Below are 15,736 nucleotides of genomic sequence, written 5' to 3' on the forward strand. Positions count from 1 at the left end.
TTCAAACCATATAGCCATAGACTCAGGAGCTGTGCTGGCCTGTTGGCTAGCAGTTTCTCCAGTCATGGTGGAGCAACCAGCAGCTTGGGGGCTGCAGATTTACCCTGCAAAAATAGTAAACATTGTGTGAGTAACCCTATGGGTCCCCAGAGCTCTCTGAGCCCTTCTCACAGCTACTGCCCCAGTGCTGAGGTAGCTCTGAGGCCTTTTGCAAAGGCACTGAGTGTAGTCCCCTTGGCTATGGTAATTGGGATAATGATGACAAAATCATAGAATGTTTTGGGTGAGAAGGGACCTTTCAAGGTCATCTATTCCAAATCCCCTGCAGTCAGCATGCACATCTGCAGCTGGTTGCTGCAGAGGCTGCTGATCTGGAATAGTTCCAGAGATGGGGCATCTACCACCTCTCTGGGCAACCTGGGTCAGGGTGTCACCCACCTTAAATCTACCAACCTTTAGTTTAAAGCTATCACCTTTTTTCCTGTCACAACAAGCCCAGATAAAAAGTCTGACCCCAGCTTCCTGATCAGCCCCTTGAAGTACCAAAAGGCCAGCAGATGGTCTTCCCGGACCATTCTTCGGGCTGAACGACTCCGATTCTCTCAGCCTGGCCTCATAGCAGAGGGCTTCCTGCCTTTGCAACGCTACTGTAGCCTCTGCTGGCCCCGCTCCAATAGCTCCACGTGTCTCCTGCGCTGAGGACTCCAGAGCAGGGCCAGCACAGGAGGTGGGCTCTCAGTGGAAGAAAGCAGAGCTTCAGAGTCACCTGCCGCTCACGCTTCTAGCGATGCAGGACAGCTATGTCCTGCTCCACTTTAATGTCACCTGCGGCTTCACACGGAGAACTTCGTTCTCCAGCGCTCACCGCCGCGCCGGAGGCGGGAGCCGTCGTCGGGCCCTATCGGGGGAAACTACAGCTCCCGGCGTGCCCCGCGGCGCAAGCCAGGCCGGCGGGGGCCGGGAGCGGCGCTGGCCGAGGTTGGCTGTTCGGGCGCCGGCGCCAGCCCGCCCCTCAGCTGCCCCAGCGGGCGCTGCCATGGGGTAGGAGCTGGTTCCCCTCTTCCCCTTTGCTGAGCCGTGGTGCGTGCCGCCGCTGGGGCTGCGCGGCCTGGCCCTGCCTCACTGCGGGGGCGTCTGGCCTCTAACGTGGCGCCTTTCTTCTTTGGCAGGACCTCCATTGGCGGCCGGCAGAGCGGCACTGTGGGCTTCAGGTCACCGGTGAGTGTCCGCGCAAGCTAGGGGGGGAGGTGGGCCCTGCTCGGTGGGTCCACATGAGAGTGGGAGACCAGGGCCACCCCTGGCAACTTCTCGCCCGATCGCTGCGGCTCGGCTGGGCACAGCGGGAGCCAGCATTCAATTCCTTCTGTGCTCGACAGATCCCATCTCCAAGGTCCTGCCCGCCTAGTGGAGCCAGTGAAGAAGCCCTGCGATGTGAAATTGAAGAGCTGAAACGGAAAGACCTTGCTCTAGACCAGGAAATTGCAGAGTTACTGTCTGAGTATGTCCTCGGCAAGCTCAGTGTTCACTGTGAAGCCCCAATTATTTTTGTTGGGTTTTAAAACAAAACATGGTTCAGGAGTTAGAGCTAAAAGCTGAACTCTCATGAAGCCATCTTTATGGTGGTGTTATACAAATGTTGATTACAGGGTGAGTGCGAGTCATGAAACCTGTTAAGGGGAATTCTTTCCAAATTATTTGATAAGGCAAATCAAGTTTTACTAGGAGCTTGGTGAGAGGATTTAAACTTCACTGCAGGTGTTGCAGAGGTAATTATGTGTGAACTAGGAACCAGGGATTTTAATAATCATGCTATTACAGCACATCATGCCAGATGAAGTGCTTGTGTGAGAATTAAAATTGAGATCATGACTTGTATCATCTGCCAAATCTCCTTTTTCGTTCCATCTTGATCAAGTGTCCTCTTGTTTTGTGGGCAAGTGGGTTAAACCTTTATGTTCAAGAAACAGGTATTTTCCAGGCAGGCAAGTGGCCTGTAGAATGCTTTGGCATGATGGGTGCCGGGTGTAAGATAGTGCAACTAATGACACCCTATGACAGCTGCTTCTTACCAGCTCTTGTGAGATAACACTGCTGCTTAAATTTTAAAGAGAGAAAATTCCTGTGGGCTATTTGTTGTAAAGCAGTGATGCTTTTTAAGATAATGGGTATTGCATAGAAAGGGAATGGTAGAACAAAGGCTGTTCCAAAACCTTTTTTTGTTTTATCCTCAAGGATCCTGATATTAAGGCCTTCTTCACTGCTTCCTCTGGCTACAGATTAGAGATGTGTGTAAAGTGAATTTGCTGCAGCCTATTTCTGCCTCTACTTGATTCTGAGAATTCAGGTGGATTGTTGTTGGGTTTTTTGCTTGGTTGGGTTTGGATTTTTTTTCTAAGTCTTGATGTGGCAAAAAAAAACATTGAAAATGGGGATCTGTTTATTTGTAGCTTTCGTGCTTGTGACTTGCATCAGCTGTACTTGCTGCCTTCAAATTCTGCCTTTGACATGCCAGGCCTGAGTATCTCAAATGCCCTTTGCTCTGCTTGGGCAGCAATGGCAGCAGCAGCATTTTTCTGTTGTTTTTGACCTTTTTGGTTTTATTGTTACAGAGGCTACACCCTGGAAGAACTGGAGCAGCACATCTCTCTGCTCCATGAGTATAACGATATTAAAGATGCTGGGCAGATGCTGCTGGGCAAGCTGGGTAAGGGCAAGGCTGTTAAAGAACTTCCTAGTCAGTATGTTTATGTAGACAGGAGCTGCTGTGCCATGAAGGCAGAGAGATCTTCTGAAAATTCTTCAGTTTTAGGCTTGTATCACACATCACTTGTACAAGCACAAATGCTTCTGTCGTTTCCTTGGGATGTGTTCTGGTTTCAGCTGGATTGTTTTAGAGTTGAACATGTGCAATAATTGGTGTTTATTAATATTTTGGTCTGTGTTACATATTACCAACATTTGATAACTCTTAGTAAATTTTGCCAGTTTTTTTCTTCTGCTTAAAAAAAGGAAAAATGTTGAGACAAGTGGGGAGCATAAGCTGCAAAACCTTAGACTCGTTTCTTAGCTGTGGGAGGTGCTATGAGATCAGTAGGGTCTCATGGGAGGAAAAGAGGACTTTTCTGACTGATCTGACCTTTGGGTGACAAAAGCAATTGTGTTTCTTTTCTAGCTGTTATCCGAGGGGTTACTACAAAAGAGCTCTACCCTGAATATGACCTGGAGCTCAGTGACTAGCATTGAGCCTGAAGACTGACACGTCCTGGGCCATTATGTTTCTGTGTCTTACCAGTTTACAACTGGAACGAGGTGGCCTTGAAATTATGTATGCAGAATTGCAACAAAGGAAGGGTTAACAGTCTCATTTCTAAGAAGTTTTGGAACATGACAGTTGTTCAGTCTGTCAGCTGGTCCTGCATGTGAGAAAGGGATGTAGAACTTTGGATAATTTTGCCTCCTGTTTGATCAACAGTATTTACTTTCTTTATTGGAAAGGATATAATTCAGGTTGATGTTAAGACTCTTCTCGTGGATCGTTGCTTCTTTACAACATCATGGGCTGTTTGGATACTGAATGGCTAGAGCAAATGAGGGCATTTTTTTTTCTATTCTGTGTCCAAGTCTGAGTAAGTCTGGGTGTTCTGCATTTTTATACTTAACTGCTTTGGTATCTAGAGGTTTTGTATCTTTTCTGTAGTAAATGGCAAAATGTGGTGTTAAGTGTCCAGTCTGAATAAAATTCCTGCATTTCTCAGGAATTCACTTTCAGAGCCTATAAAGCATTGCAGGAACCTGGGAATAAATTCTTAAACCATTTTCTGAGACAACTGTAACATCTATTATTTGGATGTTTTCTGAGGACTCCTAGTGGAGGCACTGTGGCAGCCCTGCTCAGCAGTGGGTAGATGCACGATTGGCTGTACTCTCCTCTGAGTGCAGAGACGCTGGCAAGGTGAGCAGTGTCCCAAACACACCATTGTATCGAGAGTGTATTTCAGTGTCTCAGGTTAGGGCTGCAACTAAACTGGGCTCCATTAGGCAGTTCTAAGGGATTAAGTGTTCTGCTGACTGCAGACAAAGCCTGCGTGTTCTGTGATTTGATCCACATCTCTGCTAACGTGCAGCTACTGGGGTCACACAGGATAGACTCTCGTGGGTATGGTTACAGTAATATCCACACCAGGTGTGGAGATTTCTTGTATTTTTCAATACTTTTAAGAGGAGGAAAAAGACACAATAGAGCCAGAACTGGGAAGTGCCAACTTTGTTCTCAAAAGCCCCACTGCTGTTGTGGCTGGTGTATTCTGTGTGACAGAACTGGTTTAGCCTGGAGTGTTCCACCCATAATGTGGTACAGGAGCTCTACCAAAGGTGCCAGAAGCTGCTGAGGGACAGAAGCTCACATGTTCTTCCCTCCTTGCAAGAGCTACGAACACAGCTGTAGCTGTGCAAGTGCTCTGCCCGGTGCCTGCAGTCATAGAGGTATGCAGCAATTACACCAGACAGTGGTGCACAGAAGGTGCCCTGACACCAGTGCCTTTTCCAGGAAGGATGGAGGCACCCAGAACCCACCAGCTGAGGCAAGAACAAGCTGCCCTTGGGGAAGCCCTGTAGCTCTGCAGCTGGCATGGAGATGTGCTCCAGAGCTGTTCTGGCTGCTTTGTGCAGAGCACGGAAACCCAAAACCGCTGAAAGATTCTCGGATCCAAGTTTGTGTCTTCTGGGGTGCTTCAGGACAAGACAGGAGTTCTTGCACCTTAGTTACTATCATCTGGAGGATGAGATATGCTGGCCTTTGTGCAAATCCAGAAGAGGAATAGAACGGATCTTCTGCTTACTATAAATAAAGCTCCAAAGCTGCTACCTGAGCATATAACTGGAGCAATACTAAGTGAAATAATTCAAATGTAACTTCAGATAGTTACATTTAGAAAGTGTACTTCTGGTATGGCACTCAGCTGTAATGAGCTAACAGGAGAAATAGTATTGGACTTAAGAGTTTCACTGGAGGGCACTGTATGCTCTCCCTGTGGAGCCGCTGCAGAGCAGGATACCACAGACCCCTGAACACCCTTGGTTCCTCTGGGGACAGGAAAAGAGCCATGTGCTCTTTTTTTTAATAAGTCAGTGTACTCATGGACAAGAACTGAGCCAAGAGCCTGCCTCTTTCAGTTTTATTTCTTATCTTATGCATCAATCTCTACTGCAAGCCACTTTCCTCATCACAGATGCCTACTCTGGTTGTAATAACTTCCTTGCATTGCTTTGTGTAGTCTGTTACCCCCTTGTGGAGGCTCTTTCACTCTGATTTTGAGTTCCTACATAACTGAAAGCAGGGCTAATGGCAACGAAATACTCTAGGACAACTGAGGGAAAATAAAATATGTATATTAGCTAAGTTATGCTGCCAGGCACAAACAAATCCGTGCATAAGGGAATACAGCTCTCTAAGACACTGACTGGTTCTGGCTGCAGAACAATTTGGGGATGGGTGTTTGTATCTCCTAGCAACTTAATGTTCCTGAAGTCAACAGAAGTTTTGGCACAGCTAACTCCTGTTAATGAACTGTTTGCCATGCTTAAAAAAAAAATACAGTCTGCCACTGAAAAAAAATCCCTCTGCTTAAAGTCTCCTCAAGGAAATGGTGGCAGTGAACTGCAGTTAACCTCCTTCCTCTTGTTGCCCATCACACTGTCAACATGGAGCTGCACTGGCGTCCTGAAGACTGCCTGTGGACCTTCCTGCACAGCACACACTCAGCTCTCTGCAGCCTGGGCCTTCTCCACATCTATCTCATGAAGATGCCTTTCATCCTGAAGGCCCAGTGTTTTCTCTAACTCTGTTTTCACTTTAAGCTGACAGTCCAAAATTGCATTCTGTATATTTTTCAGATTCCACTGGCTTCTCAGAAGAGCATCGTCCAGTGTGAAAACACCATCACGTACCCTTCTCACTTGTGTGCACACAGCAGATGATTTCAGCTCCAGACCAATCTCGTGAACTATTTTTCGGAGGTACTGCTGAGTCTCATGCAAGCAGTGGATTTCTAGAAGGACAGAGAGATTCCTTCAGAAGAAAGAAAGTGTTGACACAATCCAGACATCACTCAGTTACTCTGAAAGAAGTGGTTTGGTAGAACTGACTATTTAAGACACCACAGAAGGGGATTATGTTTTTCTGCAAAGTGTCCTTAGCCTCTCCCAAAGTGAATGTTTTAGAAAGCAAACTCATAGATACAGGAGAGTAATGCTGAAATCTAGGGACTTCAAAATGGGTAAGGAAAGGTATTTTCTTGATAAAGCAAGTGATTTGTGAAGAGAGTAGCTGCAGGAAAACAAACCATGCTTTAAAAAAAACAACAAAGCAAACCCCAAAAACCCCACCAAGTTGCATTGCATTGAAACCTTGGGATAAGGACAAATTTTACCCCTAAGTATTTGCTATGCAAACCATCTTGCTCCAGTCTAAGATCCAAACTGCAAGGGAAAAGCCTGTGAGCTATGAACACAGCTGGTTTAATTTATAAAGCAGCTCTGGTTTTATGAGAGTTCCTGATCTAGCTCTGACAAAACAAAGAAACAAACCAACCACCACCAACATCTCTCAACTCCAGTAAAGAGTTCTTCTAATGAGGTGCTTCTGTGACTCGGGAAACAACAATGCGGTGAATGTTCTACAGAGATGGCCAGTGACGTGTTAATACACAATTCCCACCAAAGCATTCTGCATTAAAGCAAGAATAGGAAACTGAAGTTCACTGACTTATTGCTCAGACTCCCCCAGTTCATTTTGTACTGGTCCTACCTAGCTGGAACTCTGGAAGTGTGAGCTGGAGGCACCGGATCACTGTGATTATTGGAGGGCTTCTTCCCATGGGCCGGATCAACCCTTTGACAGCCAACTCATATGCCTCTTGTGTTTTCATGTCAATGTTAGAATGCCTGGAAGATTGAAAAGGGAGCAGACAACACTTCTCTTCAATGGGATTCAAAACCTTTCCACCCCCAACAATGCTGAGCCGCATTTATTCTTAGAATTGCATATGTGTTGAGCCTTTGCATACATTTTAATGCTGTATGTGTGCCTGCAGTAGTGTAGAACAGTTTAGGAAGGAGGTACTTGATGTTTACAGGGTAGTTTTGTAGGCCCTAATGTAACTTGTAAGTCCTAAAATAGCTGGAGATTTCAAGACAGGAGGACACTTCACAACACTCAGCACTCAGAGTAACTTCTCTCTGTACCTGTCTGGTACTCCAGCCCTTAAAGACTTTGATTATGGCAATCAATCTCATTTGTTTAAAAAAACAGCAAATGGCAGTTGGATCAGGTCAGCTGCATCTGTCCACTTACATCAGCAGGGCCTTATGATTTGTTCCTTGAATGACAGCAAGAATCCGTTCCAGCTTCTCCCTTGTAATATGATCTGCAAGTAAGGAGGTAGAAACAAAGGCTCAATTATCTGTCTAGAAACTGGGAAGAGACAGAAATGCACCATGAGGTCGCTGCTGTCCTTTTGGCGGCCAATGAGAACTGCTGAGGTGGCTTTAGCCACATCACTTCTGGCTGTACCACGTTAATGCACAGTGTGGGACTACAGAAGGAAGAATTACCCTGCAAGACTGCTTTCAAAATGTTGGCTCCAGCTTCTTATATCAGATGTTTGAAGACTTTCATTCAATGCTTTTCAACTGCTATCTCAACCCATGATTTATGGAGAGAACTGAGTCCAATAGCAACCACTATGATCAGGATTTCTGCTGGTTTTATATGTATGGTAGTTGTATTTAGAACAGATGGGCTATCACAACAGGACTGCACAGGGGCCATGTATGAAAACAACTAGAAAGCAGGAGCTGTGCCCCTTTCATCATGGCTGCTGTGTGTTTTGTTTGGGGTTTCTGCCTGGGTTTCTTAAAAATAAATGTGATTTCAGTTTCTTACCAAATGTTGTTTTCTCCACTAGCTTCCCTGTGTCTGAGAAGTCATCAGTGGCTTTACCAAACAGCCCACCAACAGTGTAAACCTTGAAGAAGGACAGAGTACAATTTACCAAAGAGGTACTCCAAGCAGTCCAAGTAGCAGTATTCTGCCCTGCAGCTGCTAGAAAGCACTGCCTATGACTGGCAGCATCTTCTGCTCATATGGCCACATCGGGATGCCCACATGAAGGATGAAATTCTGGACCCTGAAAAGCTCTCAAAAGCATTGGCAGATTTGAGACTCAAAAGCAGAATCACCATCACAAGGCCAGCCTAAGGCAGTGGGGTGGGAATCAAGTGTGTGGCTGCACTCAAGACACCCTGAGGTGGTTCAGAGCTGACACCTACCTTGGTCAGGTGGCAGTTGTACAGGTCAGTGAGGAGTGTGTTCCCGTGGCCTATGCCAAGTACTGAAACACAGAAAGGGAAAGCGGTTATTCAGCCACACAGAAAAGTTCCTGACAGACACTTCCACAGTGCCACAGACACTCACTAAGGGCTGCAGCTCCTGAGCAGTGACCCCCCAGTTAGTGCCTATCATCGAAAGTGTAAGGTTGTAAGTAGAACTCTTGGATTTCCCCACAACCTTTCATCTGGATATTTAAGAGCAAACGTTTAGCAATGCCAGCCACGGTAATGCAAATTCGAGTGGTGGAGTGGAAACGGGGTTACGTGGCAGCCACCTGTCAGCAGCAGGAGCTTGATCTCTCACCGCAAAGCTCCGTGTGCTGGCATATTGAGTTACCAGCAGCTGGGTTTAAGCTGCGTCGTTTCTACGGCTTCTGACACTCGGCAGGTGCTGCTGCGCAGCCACTAAGCCTTCACCACTTCTCACCCGCACGGAAACCTCCCAACTCGTAGCCAGCAGAACGTGGTGCCGCTGCGAGACAAGACCCACCGAAGACTCCCGAGGCCTTCACGTCCAGCCGGTGACCCGCGCCGATCTTCAATCGCTTGAACTGCGGGCCTCGAACTGCAATGGAGACAGAGTCGGGGCCGGTTCACAGCGCCTGCCCGAGACTCCCATCATCGCGGGGCTACCACCCTCTCGGCAAGATAAGGCCCCGCGACGGCTCTTACCGAGGGGGTGGTCGGCCAGCACCGGCACACTCACGGCTACCAGCCCCATAGTCTGGCCGTCGCCGTGGGCCGGAGCCGGAGCCGGCAGGAAGCGGACGCGCTGCCGTGGGGCACGGCACGGTGCCGCGTTCAGCTCTGCAACAGAACCGGGGGAGCGGTCAGAGGCGGTGGCAGCTCCCCCCGGGATGGACTTTGGTGGGGGTTCCATCACTGGCCCCCACTCCTCTCACCCCGCAGCAGATGCGTCTCCACCGCCGCACGGACGCGAACCCACGTCACCCCCGCCGGCTTGTACACTGCAAAGAGCCCGGCCGGTACCGCCGCCATGCCGCGCAGCTCCTCCCCGCCCCGTCCCGTCGAGCGCTTCCGGGGCAGGCGGGGGAGGCGAAGATGCTTCTACGGATGACGGCGACGCGGGCCCGGGTCTTGCTGCCGCATGCGGATCCCAGTTCCCCAGGCAAGTGCCTTTCCCTTCCTCCCCGGGTCGTTCCTCTCCCCACAGCGCAGCCCCGTTCCCGTACTCCGCGGGCGCTGGACTCATCTTCCGTTCCCCGCAGGCAGAGCCTGTCTGAGCCGCACCGAGCTGAGGGCCCGCGATGGACGCAGCGGGGAAGAGGTGTCCTACCCACTGTACCCTGGGCACATCCCTACCAACCCGCTGCAGAAGGCGCTGCTGGCCGCCGGCTCGGCGATCATGGCTCTTTATGACCCCTACAGACACGGTAAGCCGAGCCGGGAGGAGCTCGTTCCATCCAGGATCCTTATTAACGCCCAGCAGCGCTGCCCCGTGTGCCCTTAAAGTTTTTCAGGGGACTTTATTTAGTAAAGGTGAAAGTGCAGGGCTGAGACCTCGCCCCGGGCAGGAGGCTGTGGAAGAGCTGAGGTGACGCACCCCGGACGCCCCCCCGGTGATCTGCTGCCCCCTTGTGGCGCTGTCTCACCGCAGCTCATTTCTCCTAGTTTTGGGGCTACTTGCTCTGCCATAGGCATCCTGCCTGCTCCTGGACGAGGAGTTTGTTGCCTCATTTCCTCACCTGCCAGCTGAGGACAGCTGGGTGTTTAGAAAAGCACTTTTGTATCACTTTCTGGTCTCTCTTTCAGACATGGTGGCAGTTCTTGGGGAGACCACAGGCTGCCTTGCCTTGCCCAGCCTGCGGGACAAGATGAAACACCACCCGGAAGGTTACCGCATCCTCCAGTGCGTCCCTCCATATCCTTGCCCTCCCTTGCTGCATGTTTTGTGGTGGAGAGAGAAACAATGAGGCCAAGCACATTCTTTGGGTCCTTGAAGGGAGAGCCCTGCTCTCCCTGGATTGAAAGCAGCACAGATGTTTCATTAGCTCTATTCCTTCAACATGTTTATTTCACTTCAGTGATTGCAAGAGTGGTGGGCAAGTCTAAGAGGCAAGAGCACAGCCAGCTGCTGGATCCAGCCCTGTTTCAAGTGCCCGTGCAAGGTCATGCAGCAGCAAGTAAAGGCGAGAAATCCACGGACATGAGTTACCATCACTGCTCAGCACACTTGTGGATTTCTCCACTGTACCTGCTGCTGTGGCTACTTGGTCTCTGCTGGCCTGCTTCCTCCTTAGGCACCTTTGTGTCTTCTTTCCCAGTGGCCAACAGCATGTCCCCAAGCTGTGAAATTAGGTCACTTGTCTTCCTCATTAAGACTTGATCACTTTTGCTTCCATGTCTCCAAGGCTGAGGACCAGGATCCTTATTAACCAAGATCCTGCTGCTTATTTACTTTGTGATCTCTCTGATCCTTGTTACATGTCACGCCAGATGCTTGTGTATTGTTTTGGTTGTAGCATGTAGGGGCTGGGGAAAGGCTGCTTTGTTTTCATATGTTTGTGCAGAGCAGCCTGGCCCCAGTTCTGGATGCTGACTCAGCAAAACATCAGGATGGGGCTAAGAGCCAGAGGAGCTGCCCAGGGAGAGGAATCAGCAAAGGCACTGAGGGACGGTGGTACTGCAAGGATTTGCAGTGGTCCAATTTGTGCACACAAGTCTTTTTAAAACCCCCAAGCTGACCAGAGTCTTTGACACCAAAGGTGGGTCTCGTGGTATTCATGCTTATCTCCATGGCACTTATGCACCAGGAGCTGAGCAGTAACTCCTGGATCCATTGCAGGGCTTTTATCACAGAAAGAATTTGCCCTGTGGATTTGAAGTAAAAGTTCCAGAGATGTGGAGCACTGTTTGCAAACAACCTGGAGAGGAAACCTTTCTATGCAGGCCTACCCCATGGCTGGTGGTGAGCCTGAACAGGAGAAAAAGTAAACCTTGTTTAGAACAAATTCCCTCCCTTCTAAAGCTCTGTCTGCTTTACAAGGTTGTTAAAGAGCTCTGCTGCCCCAGGACTGCCTGTTGCTGGGGGCTGTGCCTCATTGGCAGCATGCAGCACAGCAGCATTTACGTGTAAAGAACACCAGTGTGTTTCCAGACAGAGTGGTTATAGGGGCACAAAACAGGAGCTCTCTTGTTGCAAAGGTGTTGGGTGGATCCTTTGAGCCATTTGTGTCCCAGCCTCAGCAACAGAAATGCAGATGGTGCCATCCCTGTAGCAAGCAGTTGGGATTGAAGCAAGGAAAATTCCCAGGAAGGGCAGAGGCAAGGGATGGAGATTTCCAAGGGCTCTTTGTCTCCAGGACTGCCCACTGGATTTCAGAGGGAGGCTACCTGACTTGTGTTTTACTTTCAGGGAACGGCCTCGCATCCGTCTCTCTACCCTGGACATGGCCAGGTTGCGGGGGCTGCCACCCGGCTCACTGGGCCGCGAGTATGTCCGGTTCTTGGAGGACAATGTGAGTGTGGGCTTTTGCAGAGTGCAAACAGCTGTAGCTGATGCCGGTGCTGGAAGCGTGAATCTGCTTTAGAGGGAAGATGCAGCCATGTGGAAACATGTGGAATCCTTCAGGAATGAGAGAGCAACTAGGGAATGGGATAAGATTCAGGGTGTCGGATGGTGCTGGATTTGTCACCAGTGCCGTGCAGTCCTTGTTTTTTGTTCATGTGAATGACACTGACCCAGTCACTGGCAGCTGGGAAATGTGCTCAGAGAGGGGACCATGTGTTGCTGCACATCAAAGAATGAGGCTAAAAACTGTGGTTTGGAAGGGACTGAATTTGATCTGTTTGGATTTGCAGAAGGTTTCTCCAGACACCCGGATGCCACCTAAGTTTGTTGATGATGAAGAGCTGGCATATGTGATCCAGCGGTACCGTGAAGTTCATGACTTGATGCATACCCTCCTGGGTATGCCAACCAATATGCTAGGTGAGCCACAGTGGGCTCAGAGGGCTGTGCTGCCAGATCCTTATGCTGGTGCTTGGCTGCCTCTCCCAGGAGTGGAGCAGGCTGGGCCAGTCAGACTTCTTGATCCTCAGCCTAAGTTGGTGTGTGTGGAGGTTTGCATCATCGCCGTCCTGCACCACTGGCTCTGTGGTGAACCAGAGGCCATGGGATGTCACCTTTCCCCCACTTGGGAGATGCTTAGTTCAAGCCTTGGGTGTAGGCAGCCGCTGGGCAGATAGATGGGTGTTTGCTGGCTGGAAGTGAGGGTGGCACATAGGGAGGGGTGTTTTGCAAGATCTGAGCAAAGGCAGAAGTGGGGATTCTTAAGTTGTTTCTTACACATGTGTTGGCCTGTATCCTTTGTCCTTGTTTTGTGTCTGACTCAATAGCAAGTCACAAGTCAAGCCTTGTTGGTGAGCCTGGAGGAACCAGCCTGTCAGGTCTCCTACTCGGGCTTTGGCTGGGCCCCAGCAGCATTTATGAAAGGTCTGTCCTGTGCTGAGAAATGGGGAGAGCTGCGCCAGGGATCAGGCTTTGGCAGTTGCATTACTAAAGGTCTGCAGCAAGCCAGCCTGCCTGGGACACGCTTCTTGAGCTCACAGGGTATTGACTGTGGGGTGCTGCTCCACTGAGGCCCCTAACCTCATCCCTCCTGGGAGGGCAGTGCATGACAAGGCTCATCTTGGCACAGGATGAGATCACTGTCAGACTTGGGAAGCATTCTCAAGTCCTGCTATGGAGGTGAAGGATGTGAGTGCGTGCGTAGCAGTCCTCAGGGAGGGGCAGATGCTGCAGCCTTCATCGCGGGACTGCACAGCCAGGGCTGGCTCTCAGCTCAGGCACTCTGCCGACTCACAGACTTCTTTCTCCCTCCCAGGTGAGGTCGTGGTGAAGTGGTTTGAAGCTGTCCAGACAGGGCTACCTATGTGTGTCCTGGGAGCAGCATTTGGCCCCCTCCATCTCAACACACGGTGAGAAGGGAGTCTCTGCCTCAGGTTCATACCAGCCTGGGTAATGCTTTCTGATGTCCTTCAGGGATGAAGAGGGGACACTCCTAGTTTGCAGATGGGAGTCAGGGATCCCCTGTGTGAACCTGCTGCTCTGTCCTCATGGCCCAGGGAAGCGGTGACAGCAGGAAGCACAGCTTTGGCTGGTCATTGAAACAGAACTTGTTCTGTCTGCTTGCAGCATGCAATTTCTTTGTGCCACGCAGGAGAATCAATGCCTAGGTCTGTCTGCCCTTGTTTTAGCATGTGTTGAGGGCCAGCAGGACCCTCATCCTGCTAGTGGCTGTTTTCTCTCCCAGCACATCTGTTTTGGTGGCCCAGTGCAGTTTGATAAGTGCAGAACCTGAGGTCTGGTCTTGGATTTGCTACCAGCTAACCTTCCTTGCACATTGTCCTGTGCCTCAGCTTCCCCTGTGAGATAAGGAGGAGGGATGCTAGAAGGTGGAGGGGTGCACAGGGCACAAAGGTTTGGGTACTTGGAGAAGGAAATACAAATCATGGAAATAAAAATCACCTCCTGTGTTGTTTGTTCCAGAAAGCTGCAGGTCCTGGCCACCCAGCTGGTTCCCTGGGCAATTTGGAGTGGGCGCAATGCCAGCTGCATCCTGAATGTCTACTACGAGCAGCGCTGGGAGCAGCCAGTGGAGTCCCTGCGGGAGGAGATTGGCATCTTGCCTCCCCCAGATGTTTGAGTGTGAGCGCTCAAGCATGGGGAGAGGACAGGGGGTGCTTCTTGGCAGACAGCAGCCATCTCTTGGCACACTCCATCTCCTCTTGCCTGGCAGTGCAGTGTGGTTCCGCTACCACCTGCCATGGACCCAAGGACTGAGTGCTCTTCTGCCAGGAGCTGACACCTACCTGGTGGTAGAGGCTAAGTGACACTTCCCCGTGGCTTGACAAAACTTGACCCATTTTGCTATTTCTAATTCAGTAGAAGGATGACAAGTCTCAGTGTGCCTTCACCATCTGGGTCTAGGTGCTTAGTTCTTCCTGGCAGCAGAGCTTCTGTACTGATGGGATGGGGAGAGAGCAGAACTGATTTACAACACTCACAGTGGCAAACTTGGCCTTCTGCAGCTCTCGGGCTGCGTAGGTAAATCCCTCCTCCTAGCCTTCCCAGCAAGATTGAGGCTTAAATTCAGGAGGCTGCCCTGGTGTGCAAGAGTGAAATCCCATCTGGTACTGGTGCCTGACTGATCTTGTGGTGGGTTGTGCCTCACACCTTTGAGACCAGACAGTGTGCAATTGCATGCTCCTGGAAGCAGGCAGGGAAAAAACTTTGGCTGTTACCTCTGCTAAACTGGTGGTTTGAGAACTATTTCAGGAAGCTGAGCAGAGCAAAACTCCGGGGTTTTGGTCTACTTTTATGAGCAGCCAGAAGAGGAATGCTTCCTGCACCCTCCCCCTTCTCATTTTCAACTTTCCCTTCAATCCTCTCCCTGCACCCTACCAGACTCCATGTTTCTCCCCAAAACTAAGCTTGTGTATGTCCATGGCCTCTGGAGTTATTTCAGTCAGATAATGAATTATGCCATGTAAATGGTAAAATGTGGAGAGGGGGCTTTGTCCTCTTTGCACTGTTTGCAGTGACGTAAGTGCGCCCCAAAATGTGCTTTTCTGCGTCAGAAACGCGTCAGAGCTTTGGGGTGGTTAAACTGAAGCAAAGCAAAGATTCGCTGCTTCCAGAGGCAGTGAGCAGCAGTCAAGCAAAGTGCAGGAAATGATGGCTGCGAGAGACTATTTCGTTGCACTTGGGGTTATTCAGCATGACTCTGCAAGAGTTGGGCTGCTGGCGACGGTTGCGCTGCTTTGGCGCAGCTCAATGTCAGCGCTACCTAAGCGGCACGTAGGGTAATTGTGACTGCGTCTGCTCAGCAGATCTCCCCTCGCTGCAGCTGTCGCTTGTCTGCGGGGAGGCGGCAGAGGCAGGGCGCGGGGATTATAGTGGCAGATCCAAGTCACGTGAAAAATGGCTTTATGAGGGGGGACATATTCGTTGTGGGCAAGCGGCAGCTCCACCGCTAGCAGCAGCAGTGATGTGCGTCCATGCTGTGGAGCTGTTTCGGTGCTGCTACAACGGCAACTACTGGAGGTGCTTCCCGTCCCGCCGGGCCCGGTGCGCGTTTTTCACTGACCGGGAGGCACCATGCCCCGCGCTTGCCGGTACTCCTCCTGTCATCGAAAACAGGGCTGCCTCCTGAGCAGCACCCCCGCTCCGCCGCAGAGACACGGCGCGATCACCCCCTCAACGGCGGCAAAATGCGACTCTGGTGGGACTCGAACCCACAACCTTTGAATGACTCCCGTCAAACTAACGCTAGAAGTCCAATGCGCTATCCATTGCGCCACAGAGCCTTCGCTCCGTGGCGCC

General features: G+C 50.4%; 3 protein-coding genes and 1 non-coding gene across 5 annotated transcripts; 2 read left to right on the forward strand and 2 right to left on the reverse strand.

The window, feature by feature from the left end:
* Window positions 1–772: 772 nt before the first annotated feature.
* SWI5 (SWI5 homologous recombination repair protein) lies at window positions 773–3,827 on the forward strand. The gene is made up of 5 exons (XM_064171374.1): window positions 773–1,041; window positions 1,170–1,218; window positions 1,377–1,498; window positions 2,610–2,704; window positions 3,173–3,827. The coding sequence occupies exons 1-5, from the start codon at window positions 788–790 to the stop codon at window positions 3,235–3,237; spliced, it is 585 nt and encodes a 194-aa protein (XP_064027444.1). The 5' UTR covers window positions 773–787; the 3' UTR covers window positions 3,238–3,827.
* A 1,930-nt stretch (window positions 3,828–5,757) lies between these two features.
* Window positions 5,758–9,268, reverse strand: TRUB2 (TruB pseudouridine synthase family member 2). The gene is made up of 7 exons (XM_064171257.1): window positions 9,061–9,268; window positions 8,816–8,953; window positions 8,329–8,390; window positions 7,943–8,024; window positions 7,352–7,424; window positions 6,806–6,942; window positions 5,758–6,047 (listed from the first exon to the last, which is right to left on the reverse strand). The coding sequence occupies exons 1-7, from the start codon at window positions 9,266–9,268 to the stop codon at window positions 5,758–5,760; spliced, it is 990 nt and encodes a 329-aa protein (XP_064027327.1).
* On the forward strand, window positions 8,739–14,683 carry COQ4 (coenzyme Q4). Of its 2 annotated transcripts, XM_064171372.1 has the most exons (7): window positions 8,756–9,521; window positions 9,622–9,782; window positions 10,162–10,258; window positions 11,765–11,867; window positions 12,211–12,340; window positions 13,236–13,329; window positions 13,901–14,683. In XM_064171372.1, the coding sequence occupies exons 1-7, from the start codon at window positions 9,301–9,303 to the stop codon at window positions 14,055–14,057; spliced, it is 963 nt and encodes a 320-aa protein (XP_064027442.1). In that variant the 5' UTR covers window positions 8,756–9,300; the 3' UTR covers window positions 14,058–14,683. The 2 variants fall into 2 exon arrangements, with proteins under 2 accessions (XP_064027443.1, XP_064027442.1); XM_064171373.1 differs by lacking the exons at window positions 13,236–13,329; window positions 13,901–14,683 and adding an exon at window positions 12,748–13,229 and having other exon boundaries at window positions 8,739–9,521.
* A 944-nt stretch (window positions 14,684–15,627) lies between these two features.
* On the reverse strand, window positions 15,628–15,720 carry TRNAR-UCU (transfer RNA arginine (anticodon UCU)). The gene is made up of 2 exons: window positions 15,684–15,720; window positions 15,628–15,663 (listed from the first exon to the last, which is right to left on the reverse strand). It is a non-coding gene; the product is annotated as a tRNA-Arg (tRNA).
* Window positions 15,721–15,736: the final 16 nt, after the last annotated feature.

The sequence above is a fragment of the Pogoniulus pusillus genome, chromosome 35 (genome assembly GCF_015220805.1).
Source record: "Pogoniulus pusillus isolate bPogPus1 chromosome 35, bPogPus1.pri, whole genome shotgun sequence".
Classification (NCBI taxonomy): Eukaryota; Metazoa; Chordata; class Aves; order Piciformes; family Lybiidae; genus Pogoniulus; species Pogoniulus pusillus.